Below are 18,684 nucleotides of genomic sequence, written 5' to 3'. Positions count from 1 at the left end.
TGATGAGAATCAGGTGTGTTTGACCAAAGAGGCATGCAAAACGCAGGCTTCGTCTGAAATCGCCTAATACTCGAGTAGGTACTACATTTGAGTTTAAATTTACTACATGACCATAAAAAATTTTGTTCTATATAATATGAATTTGAGTAGTGTGAATGGAATTTGGATGTACAACATCTGCAATTTATCATTTTCATGTAGCTTACCTAAATCGTTTGCATCACTTCATTCCCAATCGTGAATACTATCCCATGGCATCATGGGATAGCATAGCATCCATTGTATGTGAACTTTAGAATCTTGCCAGAAGCAGTAGATCATTGTGGTACTTCTCGCAAACTGTTTTTCAAATACAATGGTCCCTCGCTATAATGAGGATCACGTTTCGCAGCCTTGCAGTTTCGCAGGTTGTTATAAATACAGAAAACTTGCATGTAATGGGGCACACACACCAATAGATAGATCCAAATCTATTGTTTGTTTAATTTTTTAAATGTATGTCAGTGCTTTAAATGGGCCAGAAGGTTTAACCTGGTGCTCTAAAACCAATTTGCTGCATCTGACGCTATTGCCATCTTTAATATAATGTAATTACCCCAGGGGTCGCAATCCGATAGACTATAGTAACTATAGTACTACTCTAGTAACCATAAAGTATATAGTAACTAATAAACAGCTATTTTTTCTCTTCAATAGGTCATGAATATAATATTATTATTCTTATGGTTTAATAAAAAAAATAGATTTTTGGAAATCACCAGGTGACCTCCCTTCTGACCTCCACTTTGAGAACCACTGGTGTAATGAATTTATCAGAAAAAGTTTGACAAAGATTTTTATATCGGCATATAATCAGCAGCCCATTAGCCACGCTTCCACTGTCATGCCTAAAGCAAGTGAGCCAGTGCGAGCCAGGGCTAGTCTGGGCCTGATCGGGATAAAGCAGGGCTTCCTCGGGGCCAGCGGCCGGCCTTTTTTAGCCTGCCAAATACTTTGGGTTAAAACGAGCCAGCTGAGATTTCGTGGGGGTGGGGGAGTGAAACAAAGACAAAGTTCGAAGTCTGGCGAAGTTTGAAGTTTGGTAAACATGGTGTGCCACCATTACACTAGTTTTCGGATCATGCACAAGTAGGCTATATATGCACCAAAAATAAATAAATATTGCTCCCCACAATGCCAACGAAATGTTCTGCACCATCAAAGGCACCTGTGGTAGCACCCAAAAAGCAGAGAAAGATGCTAACCATCTCACGAAAAGTTTAACTTCTGAACATGCTAATAGAAGGTAGATGTTATGCAGCTGTAGGGCGCCATTATGGAATAAATAAATAAAGATCAACTTGTTTAGTTCTTCGGTTCAGTTCTACAATAGTGGACTTATTTTTTTTTACTAAAATTAGACCTTTGAGATTGTTTAAACAAGAGAGAAAAGTGTAAAATTAATCAATGTTTAAGAAAATAAGGTGTAGTGAGGGGTTGTACAGCCTTATAAAGTTGACAACTTTGCAGATTTTGTGGGTTATTTTTAGATAGTAATTGTGGAAAGGTGAGCGTGAACGAACACCCAATAAGGGGGGAGAGCATGCTCGGAGCCCGGCGGCTAATCAGCAGGTGAATCAGAAATTATAAATAACACCTGTCTTTCTAGTGATTGAGCCGGAGATTGAGCCACAGGACCGCAAGCTAATCCGCAGTCTGCGGATCCGGGAGATCCAGCCCGCTCCGACATCTGCCGCCCACCTTCCCATGGACGACCTGAAAGTGTTCTTGGACCTCTATGAGGGGTTAGCAGAGGTGTATGGCTGGCCACGGGCCGAGTGGCCGGTAAGAGTCATCCCGCTGCTCTCGGGCAAAGCCTAGATCGCCGCACAGCAGCTACCGGCTCAGAATCTCCCAGAATACCGGCCCTTTGTGTTCACTCAGCAGCTCTGTGATGCCTGCCGCAGATGGTTAGTGCAGGATGGCCAGACCAACGCCCAGCGAGTGGATGCTGTGGTGCTGGAGCAATTCATCACCCACCTCCCCTCCCAAACATCGGAGTGGGTCAAGTGCCACTGGCCAGACGGTCTGGCTAGCGGAGGATCACTTGTTGGGGAGGTCAAGAGTGTGCGAATTAACCTCTCTCTCTTCTCCCCCTCTTTCTCTCTCTCTCTCTCCCCCATTCTGTTCCCAGGCCCAGAGCACAGAGGCCGCCCACGCCAGCACCCAGACGGTGGTGCAATGGGGCGGATCGCCAGCAGGTTCTGATGGAAGGGGGCACCTATCAGGACAGAGGGGCGGAGTTTCCACCCCTGGCTGCTTTTCAGACAGCACCAGGGCTTTCTCTGGTTCAATTGGTTGGTCTTGCTGGCCCCAGGGGTATAGTGAGAAGGGCTCTGCTCTGTAAAGGAGTTGAGTGCACTGATTCGCGTCCCCGCCACGCCAATCATCGCCTTTAGTCGCGACGGGCTATACCAGATACCTGCGAGTATGAAAGGGGGTACATATACAGCTTTGGTGGATTTGGGGTGTAACCAAACCTCCATCCACCAAAGCCTGCCTAAGGCTAAGGGTAAGGTGTGCACGGGGATGTAATTCCCTACCCGCTAACGGTGATAGATATTCAATTCCTGGGTAAAAAACATAGTGTAGAGGTAGCAGTTACCCCCAATTTCAAACATCTGTTAATTCAGGGAATCAATTGGCCTACATTTAATAGATTATTAGGGGTCTTATGTGCGGGTGTTTCTTCAGAAAAGAAATCGCCAAAGAGGGGCGGGTTGCTCAGCTGGGGGAATCCCAAGCAGCGACATCACGCGCTGACTCAGGGGAAGGGAGGGCATTTCCAGGTGTAAAGTCTTGTGATGACACGTTCAGACATGCACTGGAAAGAGTGCAGGTCATTGATGGGCAAATGCTCCAGCCTGACCAGCCACTCTCCTATCCGTATTTTATTCGTAATGTCAGCTGATGAATCCACTGGCCACCCCAAAAGTGCCATTGCGCCATCTACCAATTATGGAAATCCCCTTCAAGAGAATTGGTATGGATCTCATCGTACCATTAGAGCTATTCGCACATGGGCACCAGTTTGCATTAGTCCTAGTGGATTATGCAAACCGCATCCCGGAAGCATCAGTGCTGCGTAACATCTCAGCAAAGAGTGTTGCTTAAGCTCTGTTTCGTATAATCTCCCGAGTGGGAATCCCCAAGGAGATTCTCACTGATCAAGGCACCGCGTTTATGTCACGCACCATGCGCAAGCTTTATAGATTGTTGGGTGTTAAATCTATTCGCACCAGCGTCTATCACCCACAAACAGACAGGCTGGTGGAAAGGTTTAATCGCATGCTTAAATCAATGATCTGTAAATTCGTTCACGAGGATGCGAAAAATTGGCATAAGTGGTTGAAGCCCTTGTTATTTTCTGTGCGGGAGGTTCCCCAAACCTCCACGAGGTTTTCCCCCTTCGAGCTTTTCTACGGCAGACAGCCCAGAGGGGTTTTAAGTGTCGTTAGAGAGGCTAGAAAGGACGTGCCTTCTAATAGTAAAAATGAAATTCAGTATATTCTGGACCTTGGAGCAAAACTCCACACACTGGGACGGCTCTCTACGGAGAATTTGCTTAAGGCCCAGGATGACCAACGCAGGCGATATGACAAGGGCACTAAAATTTTTACAGAGAGATAAAGTCCTTTTACTGCAACCCACTACCAGATCTAAATTACTCGCCAAGTGGCAAGAGCCGTTTGTGGTCATACGATGATTCAGTGATCTTGATTATGAGGTGGTTTGTTCGGACAGGGCTGATTCACGTCAGATCTATCACGTTAATCTGCTGAAGCAGTGGAGAGAGCCGGAGGAAGTGGCGTTGGCTACCCTTGTCACTAACGAGGATGACCTGGGGCCAGAGAGCCCCGGCCGTGAACGGCTGAGCGATCTGATCTCCGGGGGTGATCATCGCTCAGCGAGCCAGCTCCTCGACAATGGGCACCTCCAACGTAAATACTCTGATGTGTTTTCACCCCTGCCCGGTCGTACTAACCTGATTCAGCACCATATTGAGACCAAACCAGGCTTGGTTGTTAGAACCCGGCTGTATCGCCTACCTGAACACAAGTAAAAAATGATTCAGGAAGAATTAAGTAATTTGTTAAAAATCGGAGTAGTAGAAGAATACTACAGCAACTGGGCCAGCCCGATTGTCTTGGTACCCAAGACTGTTGGCTTGGTCTGGTTCTGTGTGGATTATCACAAGGTAAATGCTGTGTCGAATTTCGACGCCTATGCAATGCCACGTATTGACGAGTTGCTCGACCATTTAGGTGTTGCTTGGTATTACTCGACACTGGATTTAACAAAGGTATATTGGCAGATCACCTTAACTCCAATATCTGGAATAAAACAGCCTTTAATACGCCGTTTGGATTACACCAATTTGTGACACTTCCGTTCAGGCTGTTCGAGGCACCGGCGATGTTTCAGCGTCTGATGGATAAAATACTCTGCCCTCATGCATATGCCGCTGCTTATTTAGATGACATCATAATTTACAGTAATGATCGGCAGCGGCATATGCAACATCTGAGGGCAGTTTTGTCTGCACTGAGACGGGCCGGGCTCACAGCCAACCCATGGAAATGTGCAATTGAGCGAGTGGAGGTAAGGTATCTGGGCTTCCACTTAGGTCATGGGCGGGTGCAGCCCCAAATTGATAAGACTGCAGCTATTTCAACCTGTCTGAGACCTAAGACCAAAAAGGAGGTGAGACAGTTTTTGGGGCTGGTGGGATATTATAGGCGTTTTGTCCTTAATTATTCAGCCCTCGTCAGCTCATTGACTGATCTCACTAAAAAAGGAGGGACCGGACACCAATGGTCCAATGGTGGGAGCAGTGCCAACAGGCCTTCTCGAAGGTAAAGTCTATACTTTGCGGGGGGACGCTATTGCACACTAGTGACATTGTTCTCCCCTTTGCTTTTCAGACGGATGTGTCCGATAGTTGACTGGGAGCAATTCTTTCACAGAAGGTGGTGGGATTGAAACGGCCGGTGCTGTACATTAGCCACAAACTCAGCAAGAGTGAGCTCCCTGGCCTGAGGCGGGCAGTGGGGGTATGTGGAGAGGTGAACGTGATCGAACACCCAGTAAGGGGGGAGAGCATGCTCGGAGCCTGGCGGTTAATTAGCAGGTCAATCAGAAATGATACACGCCTATCTTTCTAGTGATTGGGCCAGAGAGACTTCCTTCTTAAGGAGAACAGGAGGAGCAGTCAAGTAAAGAGAGGGAGAGAGCACACACACACACACACACACACACACACACACACACACACACACACACACACACACACACACACACACACACACACCTATTGGTGTTGTGCACTTATATAAAATAAAAACGTCTACTTACCTTATATTGCCGACCCTGTCTTCTTTTCCCCAACCAACAACAAACTTTACTACAGTAATTCTTGTGAATAATGAGGGACCACTTTACCATGAATTAGTACAGACGACTCGTCTTTCATACTGTTTTTAACATACTATATATTATGTATGTATGGAAGTATAGTATGGAATTACCCAGTGTTGGGCAGTGGCATCGCACAAGTAGTGACGCTACTAGCTTAACTACATTTCTCAGTAGCATGGCTCTAGCGTCGCTACATTCTAAATGAAATAGCTTTTCACTAGCAAAGCTATTTTATTAGTCAAGTAGCGCAGTAGCATCCACAAAGCTACATTTACCAATCGCAGATCAATAAGTGTCGGCACTGACATTCAGGGAGCTGTGAGGCCGTTGTCTAGCCGATGAAAGTAAATCCATATGATGGCGAGAATGACAATTTCTTCTTCTTCCTGTTTTACAGTGGTTCATAACAAACATTTTGTTGCGTTGCTGCAACCTCTGGTCAGTGACGTTGCCAACCAAATTAGGTTGACACGAGAAACTTGCTTGATGGAAAGATGACTGAGGGAGAGGAGTTACTTCTGAAGCAGGACTCCTCATGACCATACCTAGCGAAGTACATGATAAGATGCAATAACTTAATTTCTGATGCTGTGCCACTTTAGTAGTTTATAGTAAGTACTATACATTACTACATTATGTAGAGTAATTTATTTATGAACAGTTGTAAACATATATACAATATGCATATTGCTTATGTCAAAATATTTATTTTTACTATAAATTACTATAGTATTTTAAATGTGTAACACCTGTTTTTATTGGATTTTTTTGTTTTAGCAGTTATATACTATAGTTTGTTTCTGTTTAGTGAAGCATATTATTTACAGTAAATAACTGAACTGAATTATGCCTAAAATGTTTCATTGACAGTTTTTTTTGATCTCCAAGATGATTTCCTTGAATTTAAGTTGCTTCGATTTAAAAATAAAAATTGCAAAATTAGCTTAGATCTTGGCAAATATGACAAGTAGCTTTTAGCTTAGCTTGCTACAATTCCCAGAGTGTAGCTTTTAGTGTAGTTAAGCTATATTTTAAGTAGAGTAGCTAATAGCTAAGCTCACTACATTTTTCAAGTAGCTTGCCCAACACTGGAAGTACCCTTTTGGATGCATGGTGTTGGGATTTATGGTTGAAAACCACTGGTGTAGTAGAAACCAAAGACAAACTAGAAGAAGGTATATTTTTATGCATGTTTTGAAATGTCACATTAAAAACACTCAATGGAAATGCCAAGATGTGTATACATTTTGAAAATGTGCATTAAAAACTGCACAAAACTCAGTAGGACAAACTTTCTATACAACAACTATTTAATTTGAATACTCTACGATGAAAACACATTTACTGAATAAATTCCAGCATGCGGATCAAAAAAGTCATTAAGCTAAACCTGGCTTAGGGGACTACACCACTATATTACAACAATTTAAAATACCCCTGCAGGCACTGGACGACAACATGACATCATATTGATGTTGTACCCCTTCGTACTCAACATCGTGGGGACGTTGGATTTTGTTTGGAAATTAAAATTGGGTTGACGTCAGAACCCAATGTCAATGTCCAACGTCCAACCTAAAATCAACCAAATATCACTGTCTAATTACAGCTTGACGATGTATGGACATTACTATGACGTCTATCAGATGTTATATTTTGGTCACTTTCCAATACAACCTGAAATCATCCAAATATCAATGCAATGTAATGTTGTAATTGGACGTCAAAATAACTTTGACACTGGCTAGACATTGAATTTTGGTCACCTGATGTCATGACCTAAATCAAACGTAATAATAATGTCTTATGATGATGTGTGCCTGCTGGGACCTTATAACCTACTCTTCAAATAAATATTTAAATGAATATCTAATACATGCTAGCAAATAACATTTGATTCCTTTGACTGACATGTTGTCATCTAAATCTAACAATTGATATAATTATAAATTTAAAGTTACTTTAAGGTGCGAGACAAAATGAATGTTATTTTGTTGAGATTAAGTTAACATTAGTGTGTGAGTCAGTAAGCGCATCTCACTCCAAATGTGTGAAAGTTGGCAACTATGTAACATCTCAGTGACAGATTATATATAGGGTAAAAAGAGAAGCAGAACTAGGCAGTGTGTGACAGTATGATTGAGGAATCTTTAACACTGCTGACTTACACGTCATAGTTCATTTACAGTCATTCTGTGTATGTATGTATGTACTGTATTTATTTATTAAATGTCTGCATTAAACGATATATTATTGGGTCCTTATATTAATGACATTTATATTATTAATAATCAGAATATAATTTCAGCTATTTATACATATGTAATTAAGCTAAATGGCTGTTTAATATCAACTGAAATTATATTTGGAAAGAACAAATAAATGAAAGAACAAACATACAAAAATAAATAAATAAATAAATAAATAAAATGGCAATATAATAATTATTATACAAATAGTTTTCCTCTACAGTGAATATTTACTGTAAACATAGTTTGGCTTAAACCATAAACTACAAATAAAAATTATGGGAAGTGACCAGGGGTGAACTGGCCATCAGGGAGTTTTCTATTTTTGGGTCAATATTTCTTTTTGTATTGTATTGTATCTTATTGTATTGTCATGGATGGAATGATGGCTTTATTTATTTATTTATTTAATTGTTTGTTTGTTTGTTTGTTTATTTATTTATTTTTAGTTAGTTAGTTTATTTATTTATTAACTTTTCTATTTAATGTTTCCATTAACAGATTTATTAATGGCTTGCATGGTAAAAATATTTGCTAAATTGTTGTTTACAATTAACAGAAATAAAATTTGGAATGAAAGAATGAATGAATGAATGAATGAATGAATGAATTTAAATAAAAAAAATCATAAAATAACAAAAATATATATATATACATATTGTTGATCAATATTGTAAAAATATTTAGTAAATATTTTTACTTTACAGATTATATTTACTGTAAAAATTACATTGCTAATACCCTAAACTATAATACAATTATGGGGAATAACCAGGGTTAGACTGGCCATTAGGGAGTTTTCCATTTTTTGGGCCAATATTTCTAATACCATTTTTGTCTTTTCTGTCCAAAAAAATCCATATCAGCCTATTTTTTTTCTGCTTGATTAGTTGAAGGCACTGAAATCTTTGCGGCAGTGTAATGTATTTGTCAAAAAACTTTGACAAAGACATTTTTCCAGACTGGCCAATTAGTTTTATCTCAGTTTTTTCAGCCTGACCCAATCACATCTTTTAACCGCTCCTCTTTTTTGCTTTGTGCTAATGTATTTAGGGAGTACCTGTGAAATCAGCCAATGAGAGATGAAGAAAGGTGGAGCAAAAAAAATTTTTTTTTAAATCAAGCAATAAAAATAAAGTATTTGTATGCTCCAAATGTTACCTGATGTTCTATCAGTCTAATTACTTTTTTATATCACATTATTTGTTTGCAGTTTCAAACAAATTTTATGATCCAATACAACACCACAAAACTTAATTGCAGAAATTGTTTTCTATAACGTCATTATCAATTTTATATCTATATTAAGACTACTTAATAATTTCCCAAATAAAATAACCTTTTTTTTTTAACTTATATTTAATCACAATTTGTTTACGTCAAACCACAATTTCAATTTATTAATTTTTGTTTTGATCAACTCCATAAGTTTTGGTAAATTATCCCCAGAACAAAATATACTTGTATTATCTGCAAATAAAATAAACTTAAACTACTCTAATATCTTACAAATATCATTAATGTAAATTATAAACAATATTGGACCTAAAACTGATCCTTGTGGTATGCCACAATTTACATTTAGATATGACTATTTATGGTTGCCAATTTCCACAAACTGTTGCACCATCTTTTAGTTATTCCCCAACCATATTGTTGTGGTCGTGTTGTGATGAGTCAGAAGGCGTTGAATCCATTTGCAAGCTTTATTAAGAGCACACATACAAACAAACACAAAGGGGCAATCCAGGAGACAGAACGTGGGACAGGCAAAAGTTCAAAGGCAGGCAGATATCTTACGAGTCAGAATAACAGGCTGGAGATCAGGGGCAGGCAGATGTCTTTCGTAATCGTAGAACAAGCACAGGGTCAGAAACACAGATCAGTCCGAAGCAGGGAGTATGGAACGCTCAGAAATGACAGCCAGGCAAATCAAGACTTCGCAACGAACCGGAGCGTGAGTGTGGTATATATACACGAGAGCTGATGAGTTGCACCTGGACCGTAATCAGTGCCAGGTAGCAGGGCTTATGGGATTTTGAGTCCGTGAGTCGAATCAGAATTCTGGCGATGGTTCCCTCTGGTGGTGCACAAGAGGATTGGCATCGCCCTCATTTACAACAGGTCGCCAGCTGTGTTGCCATCACGTGTCACTGGAGATCACTCATCCAAACTACTTATCAATTGTACATATCCCATCCTACCTTGCATTCACACACCTGTTTCAAGTTCGTCCTGATTACGCACACAGTTGAAGGACATGATCACTAACTATTTGGATTATAAATACACTTTTCATTTAAACATCCATTGCTGAGTCTTGTTAGTTTGTTGCTGCAATTACAAGCGATTAATCTTGTTCTTGCCATTCTGTCTTTTTTGACCTTTTGCATAGTTTATCGTTTTTTGATTCCTACCCGCCTGCCTTGACCTTTTGCCCGTTATTCAGATTTGGATTGTCTTTGTGATTTGGTTTCGACCCCTGCCTGTCTGACCATTCTCTTGCATTTGGATCAAATGCATGTCTTCACGTCTTTTCATTTGCAAAAAGTAGTATCAGAGAATAAGTTGACAATGATGGCTTCTGTGTTTTGGAAGTGGGTCATTAGGTCTTTGGCAGTGATTGTGAATGACCGAGGTGCTGACGAAAAACAAGACTCATTGTTCTGCACAGTTTCTGCCTAAACCAATAAACCTTTTCAAAGGACAGAGCTCATGGCCAACTTGTGTCAGAGAAAGTCATCAAGATTGTGTGATTATACTCTAAACAGAATCACTTCACCTCACACTCTTTGTCCTAAATCAAACATGAAGAATACACAACATACATGACTATTCAAAATATCAATTGTCAGGACAAGGAGAACATTCCCATTTATCTCAACAGCATTACTCATGCTTGTGAAACTAAAAATATTGGATTAGCAGTTCAAGTGTGCTTCTAGCGAATTAAAAAAAAAGGTCCTGGCAAGTAATATAATATTAATTATAAAAGGTGTCTATAAAAAGTGTAGCTACATAATTAGTTACTGTTACATGTGGTGTTTACTCCGGTTCATAATTATTACTTTTAATTGATCTTGGTTGTCTATTTCCCTTTTCAGTTTTCTATTGGTTAATTTGTTGATGTCTCTCCTTTATACTTTTCTTTTGACATTTGTTTGGGGTAGAGAGCCCTCCCCTGCTTTAGGTTTGTTTGGTTGTTATATATTATGTTGTTGGGCTCCGCATCTTATGTCATTTTTGATTGTTTTGCTGATTATGTTATGTTAATAAATAACTTAGTTGGAGCACTTTGGCTGTTCTTTATTTATGTTACGTTCCCAGCAGGCACACAACATCATAAGATGTTAATATAAGGTTAGATTTAGATAAAAATTCAATGTCTAATCAGCGTCTAAAGATGGTATTTTGATGTCCACTAACGATGTTAAACTACATTGATATTTGGTTGATTTTAGGTTGTGTTGGAAAGTGACCAAAGTTCAACATCTGATAGATGTTATCGTGGTAACGTTCATACAACGTCAGGGTGTAACATGATTAGACATTGATATTTGGCTGATTTTAAGTTGTTTTTAGGTTGGATATTAGACACTGACGTCAACTCTATAGTTAATTTCAAACAAAATCCAATGTACCCCATGACGTTTGGGGTACAACATCAATATGATGTCATGTGCCTGCAGGGTGGTTTAGAATCACAAGTCGTATTTAAGTAGGGACCGTAACAGTTCCACATACATAAGAGACGTGTTATAATAGAAATAGTATTAGACTATATTTCACTTAAAATGAAAATCAGCACACAGTATTATGAAACTACATTAAAAAACACATAAGTTAATTGCATTTAACCCAAACCTTACAATAATATATATATTTCATTTTTATTTGTAGAACACAATAAAGTTTACCAAAACACTGATTTTAATTCACACTGTTATTTTTAAACATATTACAGGTTTAATAATTTAAATATACATTTGATGTTTACTTTTTCACAAAGACATAATACATACGAATGTGGAAGTACATAAGAATGTGGAAAACCTTTTTCAGCAACCTATGAATTTTACTGGAATATTTGATGTAAATGATGATATGAATGTCATTCAAATGTTTATGATTCGAGTAAAAAAAAGAGTTTACCACATAAGAGATTGTAGACTTCAATGTTCTCGAAAGGAGGCACAGTTGTATTATAATGGATTCCTGGTCCATATCCAATGAAAATGGCCTGCAAACAGATACATTCAGGTAATTAAATCAAACAAAAATAGCACTCAATATACTTTGAAAACATTTGAACAATTTGTTTGGTTTTGAACAACTTTTTTGGTAACCATTTACAATATATTAACTAATGCAGGAAAAATTCACAAGTATTATTTAATTAATTAATAATACTATATTCACATATTTCTTAATAATAGTTAATAGTCATGTGCCAAAAATTAAAGTTATACCATAATAAAATTGGCTTTACTTTACATTATGTGTACTTAACATGCACTTACAGTGTACTTACTGCACCTAAAAAGAACTGTTTATACAACACCGTGACAAAAGTCTTGTCGCCTATACAGGTTTTAGGAAAAACAAATAACTTGACTTTTAGTAAATCATTTGGTATCAGAAGTGATGTATATGAAAGGCAAAGGCCTCTAGATTACGCTTATTTTACCAAAATAAAATATGATCATGGCTTAATTTTTAATTATTTAATTAGAACAGTAAGGTCTGACTTTGCTGAGACAAAAGTCTTGTCACTTAACAAAAATAATGTACATTATAGAATATAAAGTCATGGTGCAATGGGAAAAAAATGAATATTGTGTACGACTCCCATGAGCTTGGAGGACTGCATCCATACATCTCTGCAATGACTCAAATAATGTATTATTAAAGTCATTTGGAATGGCAAAAAGTGTTCTTGCAGGACTCCCAGAGTTCATCAAGATTCTTTGGATTCATCTGAGATTCAATGCCTCCTCCGTCTTACCCCAGACATGTTCAATAAACTTCATGTCTGATGACTGGGCTGGCCAATCCTGGAGCACCTTGACCTTTGCTTTCAAGAACTTTGATGTGGAGGCTGAAGTATGAGAAGGAGTGCTATCCTGCTGAAGAATTTGCCCTCTACTGTGGTTTGTAATGTACAAATGTCTTTATACCTCAGGCTGTTGATGTTGCCATCCAGTCTGCAGATCTCTCGCATGCCCCTATACTGAATGTAACCCCAAACCATAATTTTTCGTTAACCAAATTTTACTGATTCTGTAAGAATCGTGGGTCCATGTTGGTTCCGGTAGGTCTTCTGCAGTATTTGTGATGATTGAGATGTAGTTCAACAGACTTTCTGGCATATTTCAAGTGAAGCGAATTTGCTATTTACATGACGACTTTGTAAGTGGAAAAACTGAACACTTCACAAGCAAGAAAACAGTTAAACAGAGCATCTGCAGCGCGAGAATGAGAGATAAATGATTAATTTTCACTTTCGCTCTCGTGAATAGGGAAACCTTGTAGAAAATGCACAGAAAACGAATAAATGAACAATAATAACGAAGTGTGGTCAAAAAACTGAGTTATATCCTAGTACACATGCTGTGCCCCATGTGGTCTAAAACCTGACATGTGGACAAATCCAAGCTAATTTTTTATAAACATGGAAATAATAAATGATACTGCTAATAATGATAACATTATACAAAGCAAACTGAATGAACTTAAAAAGCCTCCAGAGATGAAGAAGGCATGAAAGTATGGTTTTTAAATTGATGTAGGCTAGAAAAAAATACATTTGCTATTTAAACAGCGTGGCGTAAAATTTCAAAACGATTTTTGCGCCGAGCTGAAACTAGCAACAATTACTAACAACTAATTAATTACTAACAATTGCACCAGATGTATGATAGGGCCCTAAATGTGTTAGTTACTTTAAGGACGCAATGTGAATATAAATGTGCTATGTTATCTTATTGTAATTTCCATTTTTTTTTAAAGAGATAAGTAGACGTAAAATTGTAAAATATATTTTTTTCCCAATTTGGGATTGACGACAAGGCTTTTGTCAGGTAGGGTTTTCTTTTTCTTTTGCCACAGGCTTTTCTGGAGTTAAAAATGGTATTGGACAGTCCACATGTGGGAGCAACCAAATCAACTTTTGCCTCAAGTTGAGCTAAACCCGCTCTCGTTTACATGTCTCAATTACATGTATATTACAATGAAATGTAACTGATTTTGCTTACAAAACTGAAACTCAGTTGTATGTGCCAAAACTTTCTTCAGTTAAACAAGGTGATAACTGAAGTCCCTGCATTTGGTAACAGAGATGAGGTTCTCAAGGTGAATGCGCACCTTAGTTCTAAGGATCAAACAACAAAAAGTAAGGTCAAGAATCTTGGTGTGATTCTGGAGTCAGATATGAGTTTCAGTAGTCATGTCAAAGCAGAAACTAAATCAGCATACTACCATCTCAAAAACATTGTAAGATTTAGATGCTTTCTTTTCAGTGAGGACTGAGAGAAACATTTTTATGCTTTTATCAGCAGCAGAGTGGATTACTGTAACAGACTCCTCACTGGCCTTTCCAAAAGACAGTCAGACAGTTGCAGCTCATTCAGAACCAGGATTCTGACCAGAACTAGAAAATCAGGGCACATCACACCTGTCCACAGGTCTTTACACTGGCTTCTAATTACATTCAAAATACCTTTTAATTACTTTACTTTTACACCTTTTACTTTTACATTACTTGTCTGTAAATCACTAAATGGCCTAGGACCTCAATACATTACAGATATGCTCACTGAATACAAAACAGATCCCTCAGATCATTAGGATCAAGTAAATTTGAAATTCAAAGAGTTCAGTCAAAGCAAGGTGAATCCACCTTCAGCTACTGCACCCCCGCTACTGAAATCAGAAATGATCAGATGTGCTCCAACATTAAGCACATTCAAATGCAGGCTGAAAACACATCTGGTTAGCTGTACCTTTACTAAATGAGCACTGTGCTATATCCCACAGCTCACACTATTATGACTTTCTTTTCTTTTTCCATTCTTTATGACATGTTTTAATACATTTTATTGTGTTAATCATTGTTATTTTTTGTTTATACTTGTATCTTTTATTCATATTTAGGTAAAGCACTTTGAGTTGTTGCTGTGTATGAAAAGTGCTATAAAAATAAACTTGCATTGCCTTGATAATATATTTATTTATTTTACTTTTGGTCTTTCATAATCAGTTTGTATTTAACAAACCTTAAATGCCATAAATTTTGTTAGTGCGTTTGCATATTTTAATTTCTGCAACTTCAAATAAAGTTTTTTTTGTTTACAAACACTGATAAATTGTGATCTATAACAAGTGCTGTTAGCCATCGCAAGAAAGATTTGAATATATGCTGATCAAAGACCTTAAAAAAGGAAGTCAGGTAGTTGGGAAAAGACTGGTTTTCAAATGCCACTGCACATTTTGTTTTCTAATGGAATAAAAATCAGGCACGTTTAACTGTGGCTTTAGTGTCCAAGTACTACTTGGGGCCCCTGGATACGTCAACCAAACGCCCACAGTACAGCTCCAAAAACACAGACCACAGATAAAAATAACTAAAGGCCCTTATTTTGATTTGCAGTCACAGAGAGACACACATTCCTTACGCCTCAAGCTGAAAGATTTCTGTTAGACTGATCTCATTTACCTGACACTAACTTACAAAACCCAAAATGATCCTCATTCCTCCTAACAGGAGATTTAACTTCATTAAGGTGGCCTAAAGTAAAGCTCTCCTGCCATAATAACCATCTCAGTGGTTGTTTGTGAGATTTACCTCAACAAGTTATATCACAGTCTCTAAAGAGTTCCGGTATGAAGACTTTTGTAACCCATACCAGCTGCATTAAACATTCCTAGACAGCCACACAGACCAGTGGGCACAGATGGCTGGAAATACACACATACACGTCACAGACATGAACAACACTCTGCCAATGTTCAAAATGTGGCTCGCATGTGTGTTTAAAGAATAGTTCTCTAAAAATGAAAATGTCCAACCTTTTACTCACCCTCAAGTGATAACAAACATTTATGAGTTTCTTTTTTGAAAAGAAGGATGGAAACAGGAAGCCATTTAGTTCTTTGCTATTTTTTCCTCTACCATTCTTCAAAATACAATCACCGGCCACTTTATTAGGTATTCTAGTACCAGAGTGGACCCCCATTTGACTTCAGAACTGCCTTAATCCTATGTGGCATAGATTCAAGATTTTAGTCCATGTTGACATGATACGCAGTAGCTGTTGCTGCAGATTTGTCCAGATTTGTGAGCTGAACATCCATGATGCAAATCTCCCTAGGGTGCTCTATTGAATTGAGTTCTGGTCACTGTGGAGACCATTTGAGTACAGTGAATTTATCGTCAAGTTCATGAAATCAGTCTGAGATGATTTGTGTCTTGTGACTTGGCTGCTGCTTTTCCTGCTGAAGTGCACTGTGGTCATAAAGGGATGGAAATGGTAGACTGTGACATTGACAAGATGCTCAATTGGTGCTAATGAGCCTAAAGTGTGCCAAGAAAATATCTCCCAAACCATTAAACCACGACCAGCAGCCTGAACCATTGCTACAAGACAGGATGGATCCATCCTTTCATGTTGTTGACAGCAAATTCTGACCCTACCCTGCAAATGTTGCAGCAGAAATCGGGACTCATCAGACCAGGCAACACTTCTCCAATCTTCCAATGCTTAATTTTGGTGAGCCTGTGTGAATTATAGCCTCAGTTTCCTGTTCTTAGCTGACAGAAGTGGCACCTGGTGTGGTCTTCTGCTTCTGTAGCACTTCCACCTCAATGTTGGACATGTTGTGCATTCAGAGATGGTCTTCTGTATACCTTGGTTGTAATGAGTGGTTATAAAGTTACTGTTGCCTTTCTATCAGCTGGAATCAGTCTGGCCATTCTCCTCTGACAAAAACAAGGTATTTGCGCCCACAGAACTGCCTCTCACTAGATATTTTCTCTTTTTCGTATCATTCTCTGTAAACCCTAGAGATGGTTGCGTGTGAGAATCCCAGTAGATCAGCAGTTTCTAAAATACTCTGAGCAGCCCGTCTGGCACCAACACCCATGCCACATTCAAAACCACTTAAATCACCTTTCTTCCATATTCTGATGCTTGGTTTGAAGTGCAGGAGATCATCTTGACCATGTCTACATGCCTAAATGCATTGAGTTACTGCCATGTGATTGGCCGATTAAAATTTTGCGTTAAAAGGCAGTTGGACAGGTGTATCTAATAAAGTGGATGGTGAGTGTATAAATATTGTGCAAAAGTCTTAGGCCTTCAGTTACATTTGTTGTTCTAGTGAGGGTATAATGACATTATATATTGCTTATCATTCTCGTTATAAAAAAAAACAGAAAAATACAGGTTCTAGTTGGTCTAATTGTTTAAAACATAAGAATGAAAGAATTAGAGTAAGATGGAAGAATAAGTGAAAAATACTGGAGTTTCTGTCTAGGTTTGTTCTGCATTTTTGCCAGAGCTTTTGTCAATATTGCCTAAATTGATTGGATTGTGAATGCTGAAAAGTACAGACAGGTTTTAATTCATCATTAAAGGTTAAAACACACAATTTGTTATAGTTTTATTTTTCAGCATGATAATAATGTCAAACAAACTGCTAATGTAAGGAAATCATATTTGCAGAGAAAAACAGCTGATGAAACAAAGAAGACAGTTATTAAATGGCCTCCACAGAATCCAGAACTAAATATTTTATACAGTATGTGTAGACAAATTTATAGGCAATATGAGTTTCACCTGAAGTGAAAAAAGAAGGTAGAACAAAAGTGTAAGGAAGAACTGAAGAAATACTGAAAGATGCTTGATAATAAATAACTCAACAAAAAAGTTCAAGAGCTTTAAAGAGGTCATGTTAAAGTCTTTTCATCGTAGTCTTTTAACTTAAAGTAATTTTTTTTTCTGTTCGTATATTGAAAATATAGTTCACCTAAAAGTAATGACCCTGCACTAGCTCTATGCATTTTAGATAAATAGATTTGTGTAAAAGTTTTAGGTTCCCAAAAGCGGGCAGTGGTCCAAAACATGTAGTATAAAAGGAGAGTATTTTACATTTTTGTTAGGTTTTTTTTTTCATCTTCAGAGTGAATTTCTTACTTTGTAATGGTTATTTTTATGTAAAGTTATACTCATTTATATGAAGCTTAGTTATTTTTTTGTTGGCACAACTCTAATACCATATAAAGCTGCGATCCAAACACTTTCTAGTTTGAAGTGTGAATCTGGCACTCAATGGATGAAAGTTCATTTGAGGGGCATGTCTTAATTTTTTCTCCATTTATTTTTTTTTGTTGAAAGACCCAGGGTATTGTAAGCCCCATGATGGGAATTTACCTAGATCCTTTAATATGACTTCAGCATAATCTCCTTCTAAATACGTGGTTTCTAAAACCTCATTACATTCAAGCAGGGCAATATTTCAGCAGTCTCAAGCAGAAACTGGAGATTATAATGCTAATTTGCATTCATTACAAATATGCATTTTTTTCTGGATTTAGTGGATAATGCTTATTTTTGTGGATAAGGGTTAATGTGGATGTGTGGAAAGAAAGCTGAATGAGGAAAAAACGCTGGAGCAAACATAAGAAGTAATGAAAAACTGATTGCTGCTCTGCAAAAAAAAAAAAACTAAAAAAATAAATAAAATATCCCCTTTACCAAACATTATTGACTTTATTTAGGTGTACAAAAAAATTAAATGTACAAAATGTGAACTAGCAGTGTATTTCAAATCTCAAAAGTATTTTGGCAACTTTAGTGTTTGAAAAGAGTAAATATGCATGCAAGCTTATGCATACTCATCAAATTGTTTTAACACTGAGGAATTATATTTATATTTTTCAGAATTGTGATTTTACCTTACAGTTTCAATGAAAAAGACA

General features: G+C 37.8%; 2 protein-coding genes and 1 long non-coding RNA gene across 5 annotated transcripts in view; 1 reads left to right on the top strand and 2 right to left on the bottom strand.

Moving 5' to 3' along the window:
* Positions 1–18,684, top strand: part of LOC137488715 (uncharacterized) — a 731,364-nt gene that overhangs the window by 449,756 nt on the left and 262,924 nt on the right. The window lies entirely within an intron of this gene.
* Positions 1–18,684, bottom strand: part of enpp1 (ectonucleotide pyrophosphatase/phosphodiesterase 1) — a 117,831-nt gene that overhangs the window by 35,682 nt on the left and 63,465 nt on the right. For all 3 annotated transcript variants that reach the window (XR_015517794.1, NM_001030168.2, XM_087297371.1), the window contains one exon: positions 11,859–11,946. Coding sequence is in view for 2 of the 3 variants with exons in the window: in NM_001030168.2 (NP_001025339.2) it covers positions 11,859–11,946 (88 nt within the window). In the remaining variant the exon portion in view is untranslated. The remainder of the gene's footprint in view (positions 1–11,858; positions 11,947–18,684) is intronic.
* LOC147832155 (uncharacterized) lies at positions 500–4,936 on the bottom strand. Its single transcript, XR_015518236.1, has 4 exons — positions 4,559–4,936; positions 4,262–4,504; positions 2,220–3,081; positions 500–1,998 (listed from the first exon to the last, which is right to left on the bottom strand). It is a non-coding gene; the product is annotated as an uncharacterized LOC147832155 (long non-coding RNA).

This window comes from Danio rerio, chromosome 20 (assembly GCF_052040795.2).
Source record: "Danio rerio strain M-AB ecotype USA chromosome 20, GRCz13ab, whole genome shotgun sequence".
In the NCBI taxonomy this organism is placed as follows: Eukaryota; Metazoa; Chordata; class Actinopteri; order Cypriniformes; family Danionidae; genus Danio; species Danio rerio.
This window is presented reverse-complemented; position numbering and strand designations above follow the sequence as displayed.